We start from the raw sequence: 22,084 nt of genomic DNA, 5'->3' as shown, positions 1-22,084 counted from the left end.
TGCACCCAGAATATCACATTTCTTGACAAGTTCTTATAGGTTGCCTTAAATATGTGTGGTATGGTTTACTTTAAATAATATATTTCTGGCATGAAATAATATTGTTTTGGTTTTGCTTGTATTGAGTGAGAAGTTTAGAATGCAACCGTGCATCGAGCTTTGCAAGTATTTTGTCACACTTTAAGACAAGAGAGTTTGGGTCACTGCCAAAGGAAGTTACTGTCACCAGTGTTAACAAAACTCTTTTGTGTTTGGTTAAGCGTTTTATTTCAGAGCTTACGAAAATACATATCACTGCTGCCAAATTAGCAGACATGGTAACAACTTTTCGCATTTCATTGCCATTGCACGGCATTCCTTATTAGCAAGCATAAATAAGGAATGCCACAAAGACATCAGCCACAGGAACTACCTTTCACCTATCAGCACGACATGGAGAACAAATGCAAAGGACAGTTTAGGAGCAAAACTACTGCAACTGTATTTATAAGGCTACTTATGCAAAGCAAATGAAGAAGGACGGCTAAGGTTGATAGGTCACTACAACTTTATTTATGTACATACGAGCAGAAGAGCACATCAAACTTACCTCGACGGCCTTTTCCATCTCTGCTTGCGAGGAACGTTTGCCATCCTGTTCAGCAACATCTCTGCAAGCACACAGCCACATTGAATATGAAATAAAGGAATGCAGGCCATGAATAATGGTCAAGCGGTGGTTTGAAGAATATGTGGATACTACAGGGAATGTCAGAATGAAACATAAACTTGCAACAATAAAAGTGACCAACAGCAACTATAATAAGCATTAAACAAGAAAGAGGGCTGCTTTTTGGCACTTCAGTGCATACTAAAAACATTCCAGTAAGTCTAAACCAACATACAACTGATATATGTGCCCAAACATATTGACACATTTAGCTACACCGCCTTAATTGTTTATGCTTGTAGCTATATGTTGCAAAAGGCCAGCCAATATAGACCGTTTTATCATGGGCCCTGCTATTTTGTGTATGTGGTGCCATCTAGCGGCCGAGTTGTGAACAGCCGCCATGCTGGTATGTGGGGTCCCATCCGCGGAACAGGCGACAAGTAGCGGAAATCTGCATTTTGGAACTTTCGCGTGCAAATTTTTGCTTTCTGGAAGTACCTAGCTGAAAGAAAAAAAAGTTTTCAGTAGCAGCGAAGCCATTCGGTCAGAAATGACAAAAAATTATGCTCCTGATTAGGTCGGCTGAAGGCTACAAGCCTGATTACAATTAGTGTGTAACTTTTATGTGGCACAGAGAGGCGGCGGCGCACCACTGGCAGTGAAGCAACTTTCGATCTACCTTTTATTCTTATTATTATTAGAGATGGCTTACCGTAACAATTTGAGGAAAGAAAGGAAGTGAATGCTGCCGTTTCATGTCACGTTTAGGAGCAATGCTAATTGCGCTAGATTTGTTGGGTCAACCGATCATTTATATACTCCTTACTGCTTGAGCGGCTACTGCGGAAGTTCCCACACCTCCACTAGGGTTCTATTCTTAAGTATCCACTATCCATTTTGGATCCATGTACTCTACCCTGGCTACTTTTGTTGGGTGACAATCAGGCAGGGTGTTCAAGCGTTCACTACCAGGCAATCGGATTTCAGCATTGCCTACATAGCTCAACCACCTGTTTGCCGGTATGTGCGGGTAGTGGCGATGACTTGTCAACAGCGAAAGCTGCTATCCTGCAATTTCTCTGACTGGGCGTTTGTTGCATTTGTCTGACGCTGCCATCATGCTGACATCCAAATACAAAATAAAATGGACAATTGATACCTATGGAATAGTGACCTTAAATTATGTCCCCATAATGAACTCATCGAAAGTTGCTTTTGTCAACAATTATATAGTCCAGTTTTTGTCGCAAGGTTTGCTTACTGCAAGCAATCGCTGCTATTCCTATGATCATATTCCCGTTTATTATCGGCAGCAAAATATTACGAGATGCGTGTTTTCAAAAAAATATATATATTTTAGCGCTGTTTCACTAAATAAGTTGACAACCAATTTATTGGTATATCGTTGTCTTCAAGTGGGACAGGTTCTTTCTTACTTGCATTAACCTCAGGTGACTGAATCGAAATAGTTCTTCTTTACCAGGCGGCATCTGGTAAATATTTGCCCAAAGTCTGTCGTTGTTGCACGGGTATTCAGTTTTTCCGGTCCCTACACTACAAACACAGTGTTCGGAACTCGCACGAAAGGCTGCCAAAGCGAAACATTTTCGGTTGGGGCTTGAAATTCAGAAGCTGCTCGTCTTCGCCCAATTGAGTGAGTTGCAAGTGGAACAGTGTAGAGCAACACACGCGCATACCACCGCTGTTAATCTTTGATCTTCTGTTAATCATCTCCTTTTGGTTTTTTTCTTCTTTTTTGTTAATGCAAACAACTGAGTAAAGAAAAAAAGATTGCGTTAACCGCGGCAGCGCAGCTAAACTGCGGCTGGCGGAAATGAAACGATCAGGGAAATGAAGGATAGAAAGGGGCGAAAGAAGAAAGAACAGGGAAAGAAAGCACATCGCCCACATCAGCTAATCGGATTAGATACTTTGCGGCTATTCGAGATACTCTGTGTGCAAAAGACTGCAACGTGTGCCCTTTCTCCGTTGAATGCCCTGCCACCCCCGCTGCTATGCCCGCGTCCCCACATACCAGACAGGAGGAGCCGCGCAGCGCGTTCCGGTTCGAGGCTATTTTCCTCCTCGCCGTGAAAATGGTCTATATGCCATATTAATGTCTTTAAGGTCGAATTCAGCACAGTTCTCACATTATTATAAGCAAAAAAATTGACAAGGAGTGTGCAAAAAGTACTTTCTCAAAATCGAATTTAAAATGAATAATGTAGTAAAAACCAAATCGTATATTGTAAACACTGAGTGAATATTCATACAAACTAATAATTGCACAAAATAGCAAAGTACTAGTTGCACCACAGCGATAACGCACTATAACTTATTGCAGCTTATGAAGTTAAGCTAAAACAGTCAAAAGATGCAATGTAGATCATCAATAAGTAATGTAGCACCAAGTCAGTAACTATGACCATCAAGTTATATGCTTAAAGGTACACTAAGCAATGTTCTGCACAATTTTGCTTTCGCTTTGTTTTTTTGTGAATAAATAGTTTTATTCGCAGACAGCTTAATGGTAAATTAAGCCCGCGGCAATAAAAATACACCCATACTGTTTCCTTCTGCAAGACCCAACCTCACCACTCTGCAGTGGCCAATAAAAATCCTCTAATCTGCAGAGACACCCTATGTAATCTTTATTGGTCTTATTAGATATAATGCAAATAATATTCTGATAAAAAGTCTGCATATTTGTGGTTCACATAGCATGTCACCGAAACAACAGGCCCGGTGCAAAAGCACAGGGTTCACCAGGTCACTCCATATTACTCCACCGACGCCAGGGCAGCAAATCGTCACATGATTGCCTGAAATGAACTCTGCTCTATGGCTAATTCCTCCTCCTCTTTGCAGCAAGTTAAAAAAAAAAAAGAAAAAGGTGAGGAGCAAGGACGTTTTATCTGATTTAACAGCAATATCTGTCACACAGGGCAGTAATCCGAAGTTTATAAGAATGTTCGGAGCGTGTTGATTGAGTTCCCGCAATAAAAAGACACCGTCAAAATTCTTTTCAGTGCACCTTTAAGAAAATTACCTTACCTGCTAGAAATGCATATTATCAAATAATGCATTTATAGCTTAATTTTGATGTGCTGTGTGCTAATGTAACAAACAATTTCTCTGGTAAAAAAAAAAATGAAACAAAAAATTGCAATTTTGCCCATAATATGTAAACAGTTAAAAGGCACAAGGAGGCCACCACACATAAAAGTTGGTGTGACTGGCACAGGCAACACAAATTACTAACTATAACCAATTTTTATTCATGATTAGTTGAAGTATAAAATAGTAATACAATGTTACAACTAACATTTATCAAAATACCAGATATAAAGTTGTGATCTGAACCAACTGCTCGAGGTCCTTTGTTAAATCAAGCATTCACTTGGTCTAATTTGGAAACACCCTTTTAGAATTCTCTCAGCACTAAGTACTTCTAGCATGACTACAGCGAGCAAACTTGAAACACAATAGGTAACAAAGTGAATATTCTCAAATTTCTAATTCCAGCAACAAATGTTGTCGAGTACTTCTAACCAGGCAATATAGACTACAGGCACAAGTGTTATGTGCTCAGCACTGACATTTAACTTACTTCATAAGTCTAGATCTGCAATACGATTGATGTATGATGCATGAAATGAGCTAAACGTCAGCAGTTTTCAACTAAAGCAAGGTATATTAGAACAATGCACACGGGAAGCAAGAGAGTAACAAACAGAACAAGACAGTACTCAGCAGATATATTTGGCGCAATAAAGGTACCCAAGACATTTAAAATAATTGTGCAAGAAGTTTCGATGGAGGCGAAACGAAGAGGCGTCCGCGTGCTGTGCGGTGTCAGTGCACGATAAAGATCCCCAGGTAGTCGGAATTACTCTGTAGCCCTCCACTACGGCTCTTCTTTCTCTTTCCACTTTCATTCCCACCTTCTTCCCTTATGATGCGGTTCAGGACACAGTTCAGGTGTCCACAGAAACAAGTATGACAGATACTGCACAAATAAATGTTTGCAACTTTTTGCCTCTCTTTTTTTTTCTATGTAGGTGCTTTTTGTTCTATTGTTGCAATTTATTTTCTACACGATACATGAGAGAAAACAACTGACTGCAGAGTGCAGCTGAATAGCAATTTTTGTGGCCCCTCTGCAGTTTACATTACATCAGGACAAGCTAAACAATTCATGCCTATCATTTTATTTCTGTCACTGCGTTGGTCCTTGTCTTTCCCCTCTCGCTGTTGTTCCTCATCGCAGCGCTGGTAAATTTCAAAGTGAACAAAAGTGCCTGAACTGTCCAGCTTCAGGAAGTAGCTCAGAGAAGTCTTTAAGCCGCCCCTCTCTTTGCCATTCTTGCAATAACCGTTTTATATATCATTACACTAGATTCTTTTGAATTCTGCTAGAGCATGACGGAAAAAAGAAAAAATGAGCCGGGATTTAACTCCGCTCAAACCGTTTAAGACGTAAGATAGCACTGTTTGGCATGGTTTTGCTCGGCGGTTTAACATTAAGAAACAGGCTGGTTGGTTGGTTGGTTCATAGGAAGGGAAAGGCGCAGTATCTGTCACACTTGCTCTGTGGACACCTGAACCGCGCCATAAGGGAAGGGAGGAGGGTGGGAGTGAAAGTGGATAGAGAGAAAGGGGAGCCGTAGTGGAGGGCTACGGAGTAATTTCGACCACCTGGGGATCTTTAACGTGCGCTGACATCGCACAGCACACGGACGCCTTCGTTTCGCCTCCATCGAAACGCAGCCGCCGAGGTCGGGTTCGAACCCGGGAACTCCGGCACAGTAGTCGGGCGTCTTACCACTGCACCACCAAAGTTAAAAATTGGTTTTTAAAGAAAGGAAAGGCGCACCATCTGTCACATTTTTCAATGGACACCTGAATCACGTTTAACTTAGGTACAATTAAGGGCACACTATTGGAGGTACATATGTCATCGGTTCAAAACCTAACAACAAACTAGCCTTAAACTTCACTAGCACATGTATCATCTATGTTTTGTCGCTTCCTGTGGATGCCATTCATGAGCCAAGTAAAGCACTCGAAGACACTGCCTATACAGCATTCCATATGGACTACTGACTTATACATAATGGCTCTATATTTTTCAATGTGTTACGAACGACGAGGCGAGAGAGAGAAAATGCCAGAGACAAAGAAATTCCCAAGTTTGAGGAACCTTTTCCATGGCCCATGTACTAGCATGTCAGCAATAACCTCGAAATATGTACAGCATGTGCATGTATTCCTAGGTGAAAAACACTGCCTTTCTATATGCGACACTACTGTGGTATTATTATTCTCAGATATTAAAGTAACTGAAATTGAATTACATTACAAACGATATAAATAAATACAAGCGAATTGAAATATACAGTGGAGCAAATACTAAAATAAGAAGTTTTCTTGCCCCATCTCTGGGAAAGAAGCAAAAATTGTTTTATCACTAGAAAGGGCAGCTTTTATCTTTATACGCTTGGTGAATGCTAGAGCACGCGTGCCATAGCATTAATGATGTTGTTACAAGGAAAGTTGGATACACCCAGGAGCATTATGAATAATCAACAATACACTATTTTTGCACTGCAGATGAGACGGAGTTTTTGTGTGTGCGTGCGTGCGTGCGTGCGTGCGTGCGCGCGCGCATTATGTAGTAACACTGCTGAAACTGTGAACCACGTAGTGAGCACACAGAACCGCCACTGCTGCAAAAATGGGCACAGGCTCCTACAGAGGCACTATGTGGTGTAACAGAACTCGCATAGGGTGATGTACCTACATACGTTAGCGATGCTGTCATGAGGAACCGCAAGGTAGATTAATTATTAAGTACATATGCAGAACAATCGGCAATGAACGTCACAGCTAATGCAATCAACTAGACCAAGTCGCAATTACAGATTTGTTTGCTGTCCGGCGGCTGATGTTGCAACGCGACTGCCCAGTTATGAAAGCTGTGTAACATATGTGCTCCAATAAAGCGAGGAGTAGGGCCAGAACATCTCGGCTGGACTCATCAATTATCAAATTCCGCACATCAGGTAAACACAGGTTGGACGGCGGGTTGTGCTACGTAATCGTCCTCTCGATCACGGCACCTAACGCACCGGAAAATTTGGGCAGTGGACGTCGTACGGCTGCAGCATGAAGGCGTTTGACAGCTGCAGCTCGGGCGCGCACCGCTTCGTTGACGAATGCGCGGTTTCAATCGGCAAGTTCGGCACGCGCCATCAGATCGCGCGCCAGAGCGAGGCGTGTCCCAAGCGCGAGGAGTAAAACAGCACTTTCAAAAGAAGGGCGGCATTTGTCATGGCATTCAACTCGCGTAAATAAATTCCTGTCGACTTTCGATACTCTCTACGACACTACGCAGAAAGCTCTAATCCTCGCGAAAGCCAGCAAAGAAAGAAAACGTGCAGGAGTCCAGAGCTTGAAGACAAAATCCCACGATTGATGAGGCAGTGAAAGCTTTCGGATGACCAACAACTCACTTGTTTTCAACAGACCGAATCGGACTTGAGACAGCATCGAAAAACTCGTCCGAGTCACTATCAGATGCCATTTACAACCGCTTGCGACGGCTCTCTAGCGACTAATCTACATCAGCAGAAAAAGTTGACTTTTCACCCCTTACAACGAAACTACATGAAAGAGACATCACGCGCTTACAACCACTACAGCACACGACATAACTGTGCATAGACAACCATGTTTGCACAAGCAGCAGGATAGATACAAATTGATATGTAATAATATTTTTTATATAAAACCTTTAAATATCTGAAGACACAAAAAACTGTATCCGATAAAGTGTCTTAAAAATGCGATAAGGGTAATTGGTGAAAACGAACGTTCCGCATAAAAAATAGAACTGATCCAAATCCCATGATGCTCATGACGGGAAAGATGGAGGACTTGGCTGTGGAAGTGCGGGGCGAAAACGGAGCCCACTATAAGGTAAATTTACTGATACTATTCAAAATTAATTTTGTCCATCACATCAGAGACAGTGTTAATGCTTTGGGACGGCTTCTAGTGCTATTACTCTGCGCCCTGCCTTGCCCAAGTGCGTTTAGTGGCGAACCGAAGTGCAAAGTTTTGTTAGGGTTAAAAATGTGTTGCCGCGCTCGTTCCAAACTCTTGCTGTCGGTCATAATTTAGGCTTAAGAGCCGGTGAACACGTTCTTTTGCAAATGTTTTCTGTGAAAATTGACTTCTTTACGCACTGGACAGCGCGCCTAGTTGCTGCGCCCTGCAGTCCAACCACGCGCGATGCGGCCAAGCAGCACTCCCTGTGACAGCTTTGTTTCTCCCTTTGCGAAGGCGTCTGCCTCTTTATAGGGTCACTGAACCTACAAAAATCGTCACCAGCTTCCTTTTGCTAGCTTTGAGCCACTGTGGCGATCCGTTTTGGGAAAGAAAAGCTTTTGAAGAAATGGCTTATCGCCGAACCACACCGATCGCGTGCCTGCGGCGACGGCGGCGTTGCCAGCGTTTCGGACCTCTCGTTGTGAACGCCTCGGCGGCTAGTCGCGAGGCTCACGTGTTGTTCATTCTTTGCGCAGGCCTTCGTCGTCGACGTCCACGAGAACGACATCACAGTTGCATTCGAAAATGAGTGAGTATTCACGGACGATGCCTCTATTACCCCGTACTGTTTCGGAGAGAGCTTGGGCATGGCTCCTCCCTAATCCCTGAGAGCATCTCTGAAAGCACGCCGGCCGCTGTGCTAAGAAGATAAATCCTCTTTTATTGGGTGTCTTTGGGATTTTTCTGAAGCTGGCACCAGTCGCAGGCTCAGTGCACTAGTAGTGAGCTGAAAGGCACGCAAATAGTCGGCGCATGTACCATTGTCGTGAGCGCATTCAGGCCCCCACATGGCGCGGGGTGAACTTCGGTTCGCACGCTTCTGTTATCGATGTGCCGGCGCTCTGCCTTTGTGGGTTCGAACTTCTCCTTTGGTCTCGTTTCGTACTTGTTGCCGAGCCTTGGGGTGATGGGCGTGCCAGCAGTCTTGACAGCTTCCGCAATACAGAAAAAGAAAAATCGTGCAATCTATAATGAAGCCTGGCGTGGGCGATGCACAGCCTTCGCGCTCACGAAGAGAACTGGCCGTTTGCTGAATTGAGGGGCAACCTTTTTTTTTTACTGGAGGGCTAGGGCCGCTTTTAAGTCGGTTTAAGCTGGCGCACGTTAATCGGTAATGGAAATGTAGACCGTAGGTTGGGGATACACATTCCGACATCTAATATCAGTATTGCCCAGTATGTGTTCTGTATACCTCCTTTTCTTTTGCCTTATTGAATTGTTTATTCAATACAAGCTTGAATATCAACATTTCTGTAGATTTAAAATACTAAATTTCTGAATAACTTCGTTATAATTTTTCACCATTATGATGTCATAGTTGGTTTTGAAGTATATTGAAAGGATTTGTAAGTCCCGCAGATGTAAACTGTTCAGGATGTAGGGTCCACCTAAACAGTTACAGGAAGCATGGATATCTCTGCTTGGGCTTCCAATTCGTCATTAGGTGACTGACTACCCCCACAAGAGGAGGTGGGGTAGTCGAGCATTTTTGTGTAAGACAAGTTTGCTGGTTATTTCTTTCTTTTCCAGCCATGCAACATTTTTAACAGTTTACAATGACAGATGCATTTATATGCCTGCCTAGAAAAGCTACCAAATCTGTTTTTTTTTTTTTTTTTTTTCTGCTCAAACTGAATTCATCAATTGGTTCTTGTTGCCTACAGCCTCCCATATATGGCAAGAGGAGTGATTCAGAATGCATTGTTACGTGCTCTAGTTTGTATTTTTTAACTATGGTACTTCCGCGTGACTGGGCTAGTCGTTTGTAATGTTCAAATTCTAATTATTCTTTGGTTGGACATTAAAAATAAATATATTTTTTTTTATGGGAAAAGTCACTTTTGTGTTGTACTGGGTATTGGTTTAGCATGTGTCTAGAGGAAGCCATTGTATCGTGAGGCTCTTTAGCTTACTTTGTTTTAAGTACACAGGAAGTTAAGTGTGCCTTATCAATATTTTACTTGTTGTATAGTTCTCCATATCAAGCAGCCTTGGATTTGTCATGCAGCAAACATCACTATTTTATTGCTTTATCTTGGCTATCATATCTTGGCTGTGTGGGCTCTTATCTATTGCAAGCTCCAGAAAGAAAAAGTGGTCATTTCGGGTATCTGCTTCTCTTGTCCTGTACACTTTGTGGTTTCTAGCACTTGAATTGCCTGTAATGTCATGGTTCAAGCTTTGCAATTTGCCCTTTTATTCAATTTCTTTTTGTTCGGTTGTATACCTAATGTTGAAGTGAAGTTGGTACATAGAGCAGATACTGAAATTGTCTCTCTTCCGTCTGCAGGAACAAGAATAACTTGAAATACTTAGGTATATTGTCACATTTCTATAGCACATTGACTACCATTAACTCCCAGATAGGTTTTCACTTCAGGAAATTTTTCGCTGTAATAAGAGAGCAATTACTCGTTACATCACATCCTCGCCGGGGTGGCGCAGTGGTTATGGTGCTGGACTACTGTTCCCAAGGATATGGGATTGAATCCCGACCTCGGCGGCCGCTTTTCGATGGAGGCGAAGAGCCAGGCGTTAGTGCACGTTAAAGAACCCCAAGTGGTCGAAATTTCTGGAACGCTCGACAATGGCATGTCTCATAGCCCGAGTCGCTTTGAGAAGTTAAACCCACAAATCAAGCCATCATTATTATTGCCTATATGCATAGCTCTACCTGCTTGATAAAATTATACAGCTTTCTTACAAACATTGCAATTGAAAATAGTCATCCTGTTCTGGAGAATCTAGGCCCACTGCCTGTCAGCTGGCAGGTGAGACTGAATTGGTCAGCAACTGCAAGTAGTCTTAGCCTTTAGGGGAATCGTGCAAAGTGAAGTAGAAAGCTGTATAATTTTCCTTCACAACCATATTTTGGTTGGCTGTTATGGATGCAAACCATGGCATCTGTGCATTCTTTGAAGCATATGTGTTTGATGTATACTCCTAGAATGACTAGGCTTGAGTGTGTGGCAATAACATATGGCATTGGCTTTGGATTCTCGCCCGGTGTAGCCTTGGAATTAGTGCCTTTGCCTTTAAAACCTTCATTGACGTCATAGCGAGATGAAACCGCTAATCATTTTTCACAAATTCGTTGGAAGTAGAAAGTTTTCAATAGTATCATAATTCGAATTTGCCTTCTTTGGAAAGAGGTCTATGACAGCATTGCTGAAAATTGCTCTATTTTGTTCGACTACTCGCGAACCAGTGAAGGGCTGTAAAGTTTGCATTTCTTCCTCTGTATGTCTTCCTTTCATGTCTTTTTATCCATATTCAAGGGGTAGAAGGGCGATGTGTTCTTCGGGACCTGACATGTAGTGTTACTGCACATGCAGCTGGCAGCCTCCGAACAAGTTCTCATTTCAACGGGTTCGGCTTCCATCGAGTGCACGCGGGGACGAGACCTTCACGGAAGGCCAGGAAGTGGAGGTGTTTTCCAAAGCTAATGACCAGGAAGCCTCTGGGTGGTGGGAAGCGCGGGTCAAGATGACCAAGGGGGACTTTCATGTGGTGGAGTACCAAGGTTGGGACACAGCCTACTCTGAGATTGTACCCTCGGATCGCCTCCGGCCCAAGAACCCCAAGTAAAGCTCTCTTTGTTGTTTATTGCTCCTGTTGAAGGCTATTTCTATGAATTGAGCTCATTATGCTTGTGCCTTCTGTTGCGTCGCTTGTTTGATGCTATCTTCAGTGCCGAATTAAGAAATATTTGTTTCTTGAGTATTCGTGACACATTTTGGTCAATGTTCTGTGTCTTATGGTACTTTCTTTTTTTTTTTTTTTTGTAATAGCTTTTAAGTGTAATTTGTTCCAATTACTTATTTCTTTTATTTACAGTAGCCTGTCAATGCCACTAGAAGTACCAGTTGCACTTGTATTACAGTAATTAGAAAAATAATGCTGGTGCTGCTATACAGACTGAGAACATTGCATCTGTTCATTTTCTAGCCTTCACACTGCTGCAAAGAAATGCTGAGATGTAGCATTAAACATTAATGAAACAGGGTATTGTTCCAGTTCTCCAAACATTTCTCTAGAACAGTGCAATCTGGTTGATTCGAATTTCAGGCTGCCTTCTCTTTTTTCTGCATAAGCTCTGACACAAACAGTTAAAAGCTAGATAAAGGCTTATTAATTCTACTACTATTTATTTGGAAATGCGGATGGTTATGTCGACGCAGCCCCAGCCAAAGACCCTGTAAAGCTATGGCATTGTACAGACACTACGGGTCTCGCAACAGGTAGTGATGCAGGCTGCATTCATGTAAGATTGGCACGAGTGATATAGGCTGGCTCAAACCTGAATTGCATGCTAGTTGACCATTCGCCCGTGATGTCCATGAAACGGCAGGTATGAGAAAAAAGAGCTGGTAGCAACATCAACAATATATCAGCCACTTAGTTTCGGTTTTGCTTTTATGAGCATCGCACCAGTCAACTGAGCCAACCTGCAATTTATTTGACACTCATTGGTGGCACTGTATTGTTTCCCTTGATTCTATCCGCATGGTTCTTCCATTGCGCCGCGACTGTGCACCAAGTGCTGCTTGCTTAGTGCGGTGTAGCCTCATGCACTATGCAGGCTACTTGTGAGGGGGCATCGCCGCTACTGCGTCACACTACGAGGGATCCGTTTTCAAGCAGTTCTGCTTTGATGCTTCCGACAGTGTGCATGCAGTAATAAATCATTTAGGGAAATTAAAACTTAGAAGCATTCAACCATTGCCCAATTTTTGTTCACATAAATATACTGGAATGAAAGTGGTTCTTGTGGGTTCTTAAACCCACAAAAAAAAGAGAGAGAGAGAGAAGTCTTAAACTTTTTTGCAATGCTATGTATTTGTAGCTTCAGTATAACAAAGTAGATTTTGCCGCACTTTCAGTGCAACGAAATTTCTTAGCTCCCAGGGAGACTGAGCAAAAATTGTGCAATGGGTGTGAGCAAAGTGTATATGTAAAGTGAGGATTTTTTTTTTTTTTTGGAAATGAGCCAGATCTACCAAAACAGAGAACAAGGCCATACCGTATTTACTCGCATAATGATCGCACTTTTTTTTTTTTAAATACTGACTCAAATTTCGTGGTGCGATCATTACGCGGGGTAAATTTTCTACAAAAAATTTTTGAGCACCGAAAACGCAAACAAGTTGCAGGTCAGACGTCTTAGAACATATATCTCGATTACAACCAAAAATAAAAGCTGAGTAAGGCTTCGCCATAAACACGACATTAAGCATCACATGGAGTGCACAATGCCCATTTATTTTTTTTCGTCAGTACTCTAACCAAAGTCTGAATCCTCGCCATCCTCGCTTTCACTGCTGCACGACTCATCGGAAATGGCAGTGTCGTCGCTGGGAGCATCTTCACAATCCCACAGGAAGTCATCTTCCGTTCCATCCAAAGCGTTAGATATGCCTGTCTTCTTAAAACTCTTAGCCACTACCTCGTCGGGGCTACTGCTCACGCTTCTGTGATCCACGAGCACAGCATCTCCACGGATAGCCTTCTAATCTTTCCGCTCGGCGTCAAATCATGCTGGCCCATCGCCATCCACTTGGCATAAAGTCGTCGAACATTGTCCTTGAACGGTTTGTTCAAAGACACGTCGAGAGGCTGCAGCAGCGAAGTCAGGCCGCCAGGAATGACTGCAATGTCCGTGTGCAGCTCTTTCAGCTTGGCACGCACGCTGTCCACAAGGTGACCCCTAAAACTGTCCAAAACCAGAAGCGAGGGAAGCAGAAATGCTCCTGGTCTTCTTCCCCAAACAGTCTTGATCCAGTCGACCATCAGGTCTGCAGTCATCCACCATTTCATCTGTGCACGTATATGGATGCCACGGGGAAAGTTTCCCTTCGGAATAGTCTTCCGTTTGAAGATCACGTATGGTGGCAGCTTCCGCCCGTCGGCCGTCACAGCAAGCATGACTGTGCATCGCTGTTTTTCTGCGCCAGACGTCTTCACGAGGACGCTCCGAGTGCCCTTCTCGTTCACAGTTGTATTCCGGGGCATGTCGAACGTCAGTGGAGTTTAATCGGCATTTCCAATTTGCGACATGAGGTAACCGCATTTTTCGCGAAGCATAGTGACGAAGTGATGGAAGTCTATCACTTTGCTTTCATACGCGGCTGGGAGCCGCTGGCACAACGACGTCCGCCGCCTCAGGGAAAGTCCATTCCGTCGCATAAAGCGAGTCGTCCAACTGGAGCTAGCGCGGAAATCCTTTGCTGCGATTCCCAGCTTCCTGGCAGTTGTGCGCGCCTGCGTCTGTATCATTTCTAATGACACTGCACAACCATCCTTGCGCAGGTCCCTCACGTATTCTAGGACCGCCTCCTCAACACGAGGGAACTTGCCCGTTTTGGGTCCACGGAAAGCCCGCCATGTCTTGTTCGTAGCCATCAGCTTCTCGCGCTGCTTCTTCCAATAGCGTATCCTCATTTCGTCCACGCCGAAATGCCTACCAGCAGCGCGGTTGCCATGCTCCAGTGCATAGTCGACAGCCTTGAGCTTGAACGCGGCGGTGTAACTGGCATACCGCCCCATGGTGAAATGGCGTAAACTCGCACAAAAACACAAAGCACGCTACGACGCTGCCGAATTGCAAAATGGTGAACACCGCAAAGCATGGAATCATGGGAACTCCGTTACTAGACTAGGTTGGGAACTCGTCGGAATGCATTCGCTGCGGGAGGACTGCAGATCAACTACCAGGCGGCTCCATGTTCGGGGTGCGATCATTACGCGGGGAATTTAAAAAATGGAATTTAGACCTCAAAATTCAGGGGTGCGATCATTACGCGAGTGCGATCATTATGCGAGTAAATTTGGTAATTTCTTTTCTGAAAGGAATGCGCTGGTATTCAACCTAGTACCTCACAAGTTTTATGGGGCAGATAGAGCACTCAAACAGCATTAATCTCCGAAAATATATGTGCATAGTTTGGCCTGTACAACAATGGAAATATTGGATTTGGCTCATATCGAAGCAATGCATTGGATTCGACCATTTCAGGTTACATTCAAAACAATGTTCAAAAATGCTTGTGCTGTGGTTTCAGCAGTAAAAGCAAAAAAAAAAAAAATTACAAGTATGCGTCACCTGCTTTAGACATGTATTATGGATAGCTGGTCTATCTTCCTGGCAGCATAAAGCTCCTTTTCTCGACAGCGACTAAAGGCAGCCACAAAATGCGCAAGTTCTTCGTTTTGTTTCCATGACACACCGAAGTGATCAGAGGGTTGGTGACCTCTCTCACCTTTAGTTCGTTTAGTTGGTGCGTTTACAGCTCGCACTGTTTAGGCGTTTGTGCAAGGGTCTTTTTCCTTTTTGGGACCGATACAGAATTAGACACTGAAACCCTGTAGTGGGGTTCACAAGCGCACACTTCAGAGTCTTCTATCTGTGTTTACATTTCGGAAGCAGCAAATTCTTGCATCCTCAGCATCTTGGCGGGCGATTTTATTTTTCTCGTCTGGGCACGGAACGTTCACCGATCTCTTCATACCCGTCGCAATCCATGCGGAACTAAGTCCGTCAAAGCAAAACTCTTGAAAAAAGGGGGGGGGGGGGGGGGGGGGGGAGCTCGCGAAACAGACCTCACAGTTCGCGCTATCAGGCACGAGCACCGCCGTCACGAGCCTACAAGGAGGCTGCCATGTTGGCTGAATCACATGGTCTCCGGGTCAGTCTCCTATTGGTTGAACAGATTTGGCTCGTTTTCGATTTAAAATGTGATCTGCGGGCTAGCTTAGTTGGTGTGATTTGACCGATTTTGTTCCGATCCGTTTTTTAAAAGAAAGTTGACTGGATTAGCTTGCCACCACAGTTGGGTTTGCATTTCGGTTTGTGGATTTGGCTCATTTCGAAAAAATACTCCTCAAGGTCAAGTCACTGCTGACAAACAAAAATGCGATAATGCATCATGAGCAGCGTGCCTCCTGCCATACAATCTTCAGTAGCATGGGTGAGGTTCACACGATCGTTTGTGCATGTGTTCTGGCCAGTCTGCAACTTTCACTATTTTCCTAAAGATTTACACCGAATGTGGCATGCTGTCTGTGTTAAGAGGCTGAACGCCACGTTTAACACCTTTATAGATTATTGACGTTCAGTGAGAGACCTGGCGGGTCAATACCATAGGTGCATACATTGGCTGTGAGCCCAGCTTGCGCTTCGCACATCACAACCTCGCTCCCGCTAAAGACACCGTACAGCAGCGACTCAGTGATCAGGGTGCTCGGCTGCAGAGCAGGGAGAGCCAGGTTCAATCCTGGTCGCGCTTATCCACATTCAGATGGAGGGACAATGCACCGATGCATGTTGGGGATCGCCAGGCGGTTGAAATTATCCGCAACTGTCCACTACTGTCGCTTTGGGGCGTTAAACCCCATTAACCAAACCCGCGATAATACATACGTATTTTGCCATATTAGCGTTTTGCAATGGAAAAGAGACTGCTTGTGATATCTGATTTCTATTCATTAGTTAATGACTAGAAGGCACTCTTTTCGTTATTGCCAACTTGGACCGTACAAGGAGCCGCTGGCATGGGCAGTAGTGGCGGTTGCAACAAACCACATTCGCATGCTCAACTGCTCACAAGGTTATGACAATGGCAGCAAAACCAAAATTCGAGATCGGTCCGTCATCATCTAGAATCTTCTTGGTACTACAGATGTGCTCACAGTGCAATCCTTATTTGCATATGAAGGATGCATACATTGTTGGTTGCCAAGAAAGGGCAGAAATATGCTACATAAACAATGCAGTTTTATCAGCTTTACACATTGTAGGCACTTTACTGATGATGAGTTTGTCATGGCCTGCTACCCCGCCGGGGTGGCGCAGTGGTTACGGCGTTCGAATACTGTTCTCATGGATGCGGGATCGAATCCCGGCCTCGGCGGCCACTTTTTAATGGAGGCGAAAAGCAAGGCGCCCGTGTGCTGTGCGATGTCAGTGCATGTTGAAGAACCCCAGGTGGTCGAAACTTTCGGAGTCCTCTACTACGGCGTCTCTCATAGCCTGAGTCGCTTTGGGACGTTAAACCCCACAAACCAAACCAAACCATAGTTTGCTGGAAGCCTTGTACTTTAGGTTAAAGGGTCTCTTGGCATAGACAGGAGAGCGCCGTAGCCAAGCATGGTAAGAATTTTTTAATTCTTGCTCATACAAACCCTGTATCTTCCTTCAATTTACCTGTTACATGTTACATGTTACCTCTTTCTTTACCGGGAAGTCACGTCATTTTATGTCTATCATATTTAGATTTCAGACTAATTTCAAGCAATTTACAGTGGACTTTTTGCATTCACAGCATTTCATGACTGCCATTTCACATAGTAACCATCCAATGTCACTCTCTGCACTCTGGTCTCAGATGCCCTTGCAGCAATAAACATTACTAATCAATCAAAGGCTTGCTTTTGCCATGAGTAATGCGCAATGTGCTTTGGAGAATTCTCAACACTCTACGCACAATTTCGATGTAACAAAATTGGGTGGTACTTTGGTTGATTTTTTTACATTTAAAGCACCAAAACGAATGTTTTGGGTTCTTAATTTTTGCTCACTCTGAGTTGGCTTTTATGCCAGGGTCTGTTTTGATTACCTAAGCCAGATGAAAAAGTGCTCTGACCACCACTGAATTTTTGTTTCCTTTGCAGTCCTCCAATCACCAAGAACACATTCACAAAGTTTGAGTTGGATGTGCCTGATGACTTGCGTGAATAGTAAGTGTCTTCTCTAATCTAGAGAAAGGGTGGTCAAGAGTTCTGGCTAGTTAGTGTGTGTGTAGATGCGTGACCTGGCATGTTCGGCCGCGTTTTTTCCTGTTGTTGTGGCAGTTCCAAGGATGACTCGGCCCACAAGGAGTTCAAGAAGGCCATTGGGGCAGCTGTGGTGCGCTACATCCCTTCTAAGCAGTGCCTCATGGTTATCGTAAGTAGTTAAGTTGCTTTTCCTCCCATTGGAGAGTTCTAGAAATGTTTCACATTTTTGAGTCAATAGCAGGTGACACCAGCTCAGAGGGTAAACATTGTTTGAGTCTGTTATCTGTGTGGGCACTGAAGTGCTACGGCTTATCCCTGGTTATTTTATGGAATGTGGCAGTGGTAGATAGGCTTGCACACTCTTTTTTTTATAATAGGAAGCAATACAGTTCATAGACCTGAAATACAGTAGCAGACATCATCCAGTCCAAAATAGTTCGTGGTTGTACCTCCTAGGCACATGTACATATTGATTCCCTGGAGTCGAAAAGTATGATTATGATTTTTTTTAAGTAGAAATAGATGCCAGCAATACTGCGGAGCTCATTTTATTAATATTTATGTATTTTCGCAAATAGTCTCCACCAACTGGTCCTTCGCTACCTTGGAAGGAGGTGCCATGTTGAATTTAAACAAGGTCAACAAGGACGGGTTTGGATTGGTTCAGCTGCTTATTCCACATTGCTGCCATTCAAGATAATGATGTGTTTTCTGTAGCCATTGCGAGTGCTTGCAAGAACAGAAGAGCATATTAGCTAAGCAGGGCACAATCGCATTGAGAGCAGGGCAGCGGCACAGTCTTGCGACATAAAGTGATGTGGACATGACAAAAGCATGGCTCTGGTGCAGGTACTATCTTATGTTTTACGGCTTGCAAACGGGACAGGGGAAGCAGCATACTTAACTTTAGGGGCCAAATTGAGGCCAATTTTTTCATAAATTATTTTTTCGAGTTTTGATTTTTTGGCCTGTTCTCTTAGTCAAATCTCAGTATACTAACGAATCATGCGGACTGCCAAAACATATATATATATATATATATATATATATATATATATATATATATATATAGTGTATACTTATTCTTGAAGTATTATATTGAAAAACGTGCGATTATAAGCCGGTGGTCAAACCTGTGTATGGAAATGGCATACCTTGGCAGTAGACAACGTATGAAAACAAACAATCTCAAATCATAATGTTACGCTAACTTCAAAACTGCTTTATTTGGAGCAATCAGTTATTTTCTTCTCCATGTGCCACACACATGACTGATTAAATATCCTCTGCACCTCATCAGGCACAGCATTGCATCGAGTCATGAAAGTGCAGTTTTTGTTATGCACATGGAGCAGCGCCAAGCTGTCTCCAGAGGCTGATTTGCTTTTTTCCTGCTTTGAGTTCTTGCAGTATGGCCAGTTTTTCCTGCAGTGAAAACTGCTTTCGCTTCTTCTTGGCGCCATGCTGGCTGCATTCATTGTCGGATCTTGCGGTCGCGTGCTAACCAGGCAGCAACACGAAGTAAAACAAAACATCAGTCTCGACAATGCACATACAAAAGCAACGCATTAGCACATGAGTATCATGGCGGCAGTGGCTGCACTTATGTGCATTCACAACGAAGAGACCTGACCTGGTAAAACTGCAGCACGTCTGCATTTTCACTGTTATCATGTTTACAAATTCATTAAAAGAAGCATAAAAAAAAAAAAACACTATAAAACATTCCTGAATATTTCGTCGTAACGGCTTCAAGTAGCAACTGTCACTGGCCTAAGCTAGTTAATTGTTTTCACTAACGTTTTAGATGAAGTGTGACAAACACCTCTGGTAAGCAGGAACTATAGAATTCGCACAATACTACTGCATCAAGTTGCTTCTTTTCACCTTCAAAAAATTCTTAATGGCCCGCGGTAGCTTGCGGTGGCTGCACGCACCAGCAGCTGCTCTCTTTGCCGGCGATTCAAATGGATTTCATGGGCAGATAATTTTTTCACAACTAAATGCTTTCAACTGCATGTGGCTTGTTTCAAAATTAAGTTTCGTAGTTTAGGAAATGGTATTTGTATTAGACCCAGTGCAACCTGCATTTTGCCTCTGCCACCAGTGCGCTGGCATCGCTCCGATGGTGGCTCCTATAGCGCAGACGCGCAACTCTCAACATGCCACTGCCCTGACTGCGCCCACTAGGGAGCATCGGCATTTTACAGGTGGATACAGGACTCCTTTCGGGCCTGAACTCAAGATAGCATACAGTTGTACACGTTTGCAACCTGCATTCATAGTCTCGGCCTCTGCCAAGAAGTCCGGACACTCTACGCTCCTGCTAGTGCCAGAGTCGGTGGCGTATCTCTTTGTTCACTTCCTGTTCGCAACCAAACAGCCATCTAGTACATCACTTGAAGTGACCCAGTAAGGATGCGAAGACAAACAGGCGGAAAGAGAATAAGGGTGATTTACACTGGCTCTTGGAGACCTTCCCTTTGGAAGGGGCGAGCAGTTCGACTGCCGTCCCTTTCCTCTCGCAGTGATCCAACAGGACGTCTCTAACTAGAAAAACGGCAGCAACTTGATCATGTTGCTCAGGGAGCACCATTCCTACAGCATATTTATTGCGCTGTGCAGTTCCTGCAGGCAATGCTAGTGGTTAAGTGTGCATGCCAACTAGCAGACAGGTGAAGCAAGGCCTCATGACCATAATTTGCTGGATTGCTTAGGGCTTCGGCGATCAACCTTTAGCACTAGACCGAATCTAAAATGGCGGTGACGAGTGGTCACTTGCAGTATCGGCACCTCGTGGAGTAGGGAGGAGGCTCGGATCAAAACAGGGATGTCAATCAGTCGGTTATGCCATGCTTTGGTCAGCATCGGTGGTTGCAAGTGCTCTCGGTCGAGCACTGTATCATGTATCTACTCAGTAGTTGTATAGTGTCGTCGTCCTGTACTCAATAAAGAAGCAACTAGGATAGCAGGCATTTAACTGGCAACTTTTTGGTAAGGAATGCGAGATTGTACTGTTTCTTCCATCTTTGTTTTTTTTTTTTTTTTTTTTTTTTTTCCCCCTTCCTTTCTGCTTCTGGCCATTGAACCTGGAATTAACCATGAATTTGTGATGTCCTGTGTCTATGCAGGCCCGCTCGGAGGCAGCCAAAAAGCGTGCTGAAATGATGAGTGAAATCTATTACCGGAACCTGCGGCAGAAGCTGATTTTGCTGAGCAAAACAGAAGAGGCTGCACGACAGCTTGAGGTGAGTCTTCTATTGCCCTCTGAAGGCTCCTTGGTCTAGCATCTCTCAGGAACGAAAAAAAAAAAAGACAGAGAGAGAGAGAGAGAAGACTTAGTTACCAAACACATTCAGGAAAAGTTGGAACTCAAAAAATTGAGGGGGGGGGGGGGGGGCGGCTTAGTGTTCAAAATATTCTTCCACATTGTCATGCACAGGAGCTAGAAAATGGATGATAGAATAAACCAGTCTCTCACCACCAAGGCCAAATTAGAAAGAAAAAAGGCGAGACACTGGCTCGTCAAAGCACCAGCCAAGAGTTGAAGGAAATAGCCCTGGATACATTGAATTAAAAGGGATCGTCAAATAGTTTGATGCATCGATGATTTGATATATAAAACATGTCAACAGGTAAGTTTACTTGCAGCCAAGGCACATGATTACGATGCACCCAGTCTGGCTGCACTCACAGGGTGTTGTACTCGTGGACAGCTTTTTGTGGCTTTGCAGAAGTTGGGCAAAAAAGCGTAGGAGGCCAGCAATTGTTTTGCCCCATGTGAAGTCGCCTATATTAGTACTAACGACCTTGCACAGACTCCTCACCAGAGGTACACAGATCCAGCTCCTTCACTTTGGTGCCAGCCCTTCACTGCATAGCTGCAAAATATTGTCCGTGAGTGTTGGCACTTTTCAGCAACTATAGGTGGAGCTACGATTAATTGTGCGATTTTGATCAAGATGTGGGCTTACTTTTAGATAAATGCTTTGTTTAGTCACTGTAAAATAAAGAATCTACAGACTAGAGATTGTCAGTGTGTGTCTGCGAACGCCTGCTGTTTGAACGAAATTGCATACGATTTTCTGCTGCCTCCAAGGCATTTTTAGCAATGTAGAGGTTGCTAGTGCTATGTGTCAGTGCACATTTGGGAAGGAAGTAAAATGCGAGCATGTAGCGCATTTATTGCTTCATTTTGCGAAAGCTAAGTATTGTGAAATCACTGCATGGTGCTGAAAGCTAAAATAGTTCGTTGTGGTTTCACTTCAGCAGTAATAAGCTTTATGTGGCACATAACCGTCACTTCAGTCAAGCTAGCAATGTCCTTCGATATGCAGTAAAACCTCAATAATTCGTACTCTCTTAATTCAATATCCCGGATAACGTGAATTTCTGTGGTCCCATAATTTTCAATTTATTTGACTGGACAATTAAAAGCAGCAGCTTGCACCAGCGTGTTGTTTAATTCGGTCTGGGGTGCTATGCAGGAATATCTGGTCCTGTTTTGCTGCAAATCATCGGAAGATAAGTGCAGCCTACAGTGTA

The 22,084-nt window shown here is 43.7% G+C and overlaps 2 protein-coding genes across 8 annotated transcripts in view; one reads left to right on the top strand and one right to left on the bottom strand.

The window, feature by feature from the left end:
- LOC146198365 (WD repeat-containing protein 44-like) overlaps nt 1-7,396 on the bottom strand; it is a 30,888-nt gene extending 23,492 nt beyond the window's left edge. Inside the window, exons 1-2 of one of the 2 annotated variants that reach the window (XM_084593832.1) lie at nt 7,168-7,396; nt 590-650 (exon numbers count right to left, since the gene is read on the bottom strand). In XM_084593832.1, coding sequence (XP_084449958.1) covers nt 590-650; nt 7,168-7,238 — 132 coding nt within the window. In that variant the 5' untranslated portion in view covers nt 7,239-7,396. The remainder of the gene's footprint in view (nt 1-589; nt 651-7,167) is intronic. The other variant, XM_084593831.1, reaches the window with a different exon arrangement.
- Nucleotides 7,397-7,479: 83 nt separating this feature from the next.
- Fmr1 (synaptic functional regulator FMR1) overlaps nt 7,480-22,084 on the top strand; it is a 57,919-nt gene continuing 43,314 nt past the window's right edge. For 4 of the 6 annotated variants that reach the window (XM_084593839.1, XM_084593835.1, XM_084593837.1 and 1 more), the window contains exons 1-6: nt 7,480-7,633; nt 8,242-8,294; nt 11,101-11,349; nt 17,435-17,500; nt 17,606-17,708; nt 20,671-20,787. In XM_084593839.1, the coding sequence (XP_084449965.1) occupies nt 7,562-7,633; nt 8,242-8,294; nt 11,101-11,349; nt 17,435-17,500; nt 17,606-17,708; nt 20,671-20,787 (660 nt within the window). In that variant the 5' untranslated portion in view covers nt 7,480-7,561. The remainder of the gene's footprint in view (nt 7,634-8,241; nt 8,295-11,100; nt 11,350-17,434; nt 17,501-17,605; nt 17,709-20,670; nt 20,788-22,084) is intronic. The other 2 variants (XM_084593834.1, XM_084593836.1) reach the window with 1 other exon arrangement.

This window comes from Amblyomma maculatum, chromosome 2 (assembly GCF_055883805.1).
Source record: "Amblyomma maculatum isolate TAMU_Amacu chromosome 2, ASM5588380v1, whole genome shotgun sequence".
Classification (NCBI taxonomy): domain Eukaryota; kingdom Metazoa; phylum Arthropoda; class Arachnida; order Ixodida; family Ixodidae; genus Amblyomma; species Amblyomma maculatum.
Note: the sequence above shows the minus strand (reverse complement) of the source record. Positions and strands in the feature narration are given on the sequence as shown.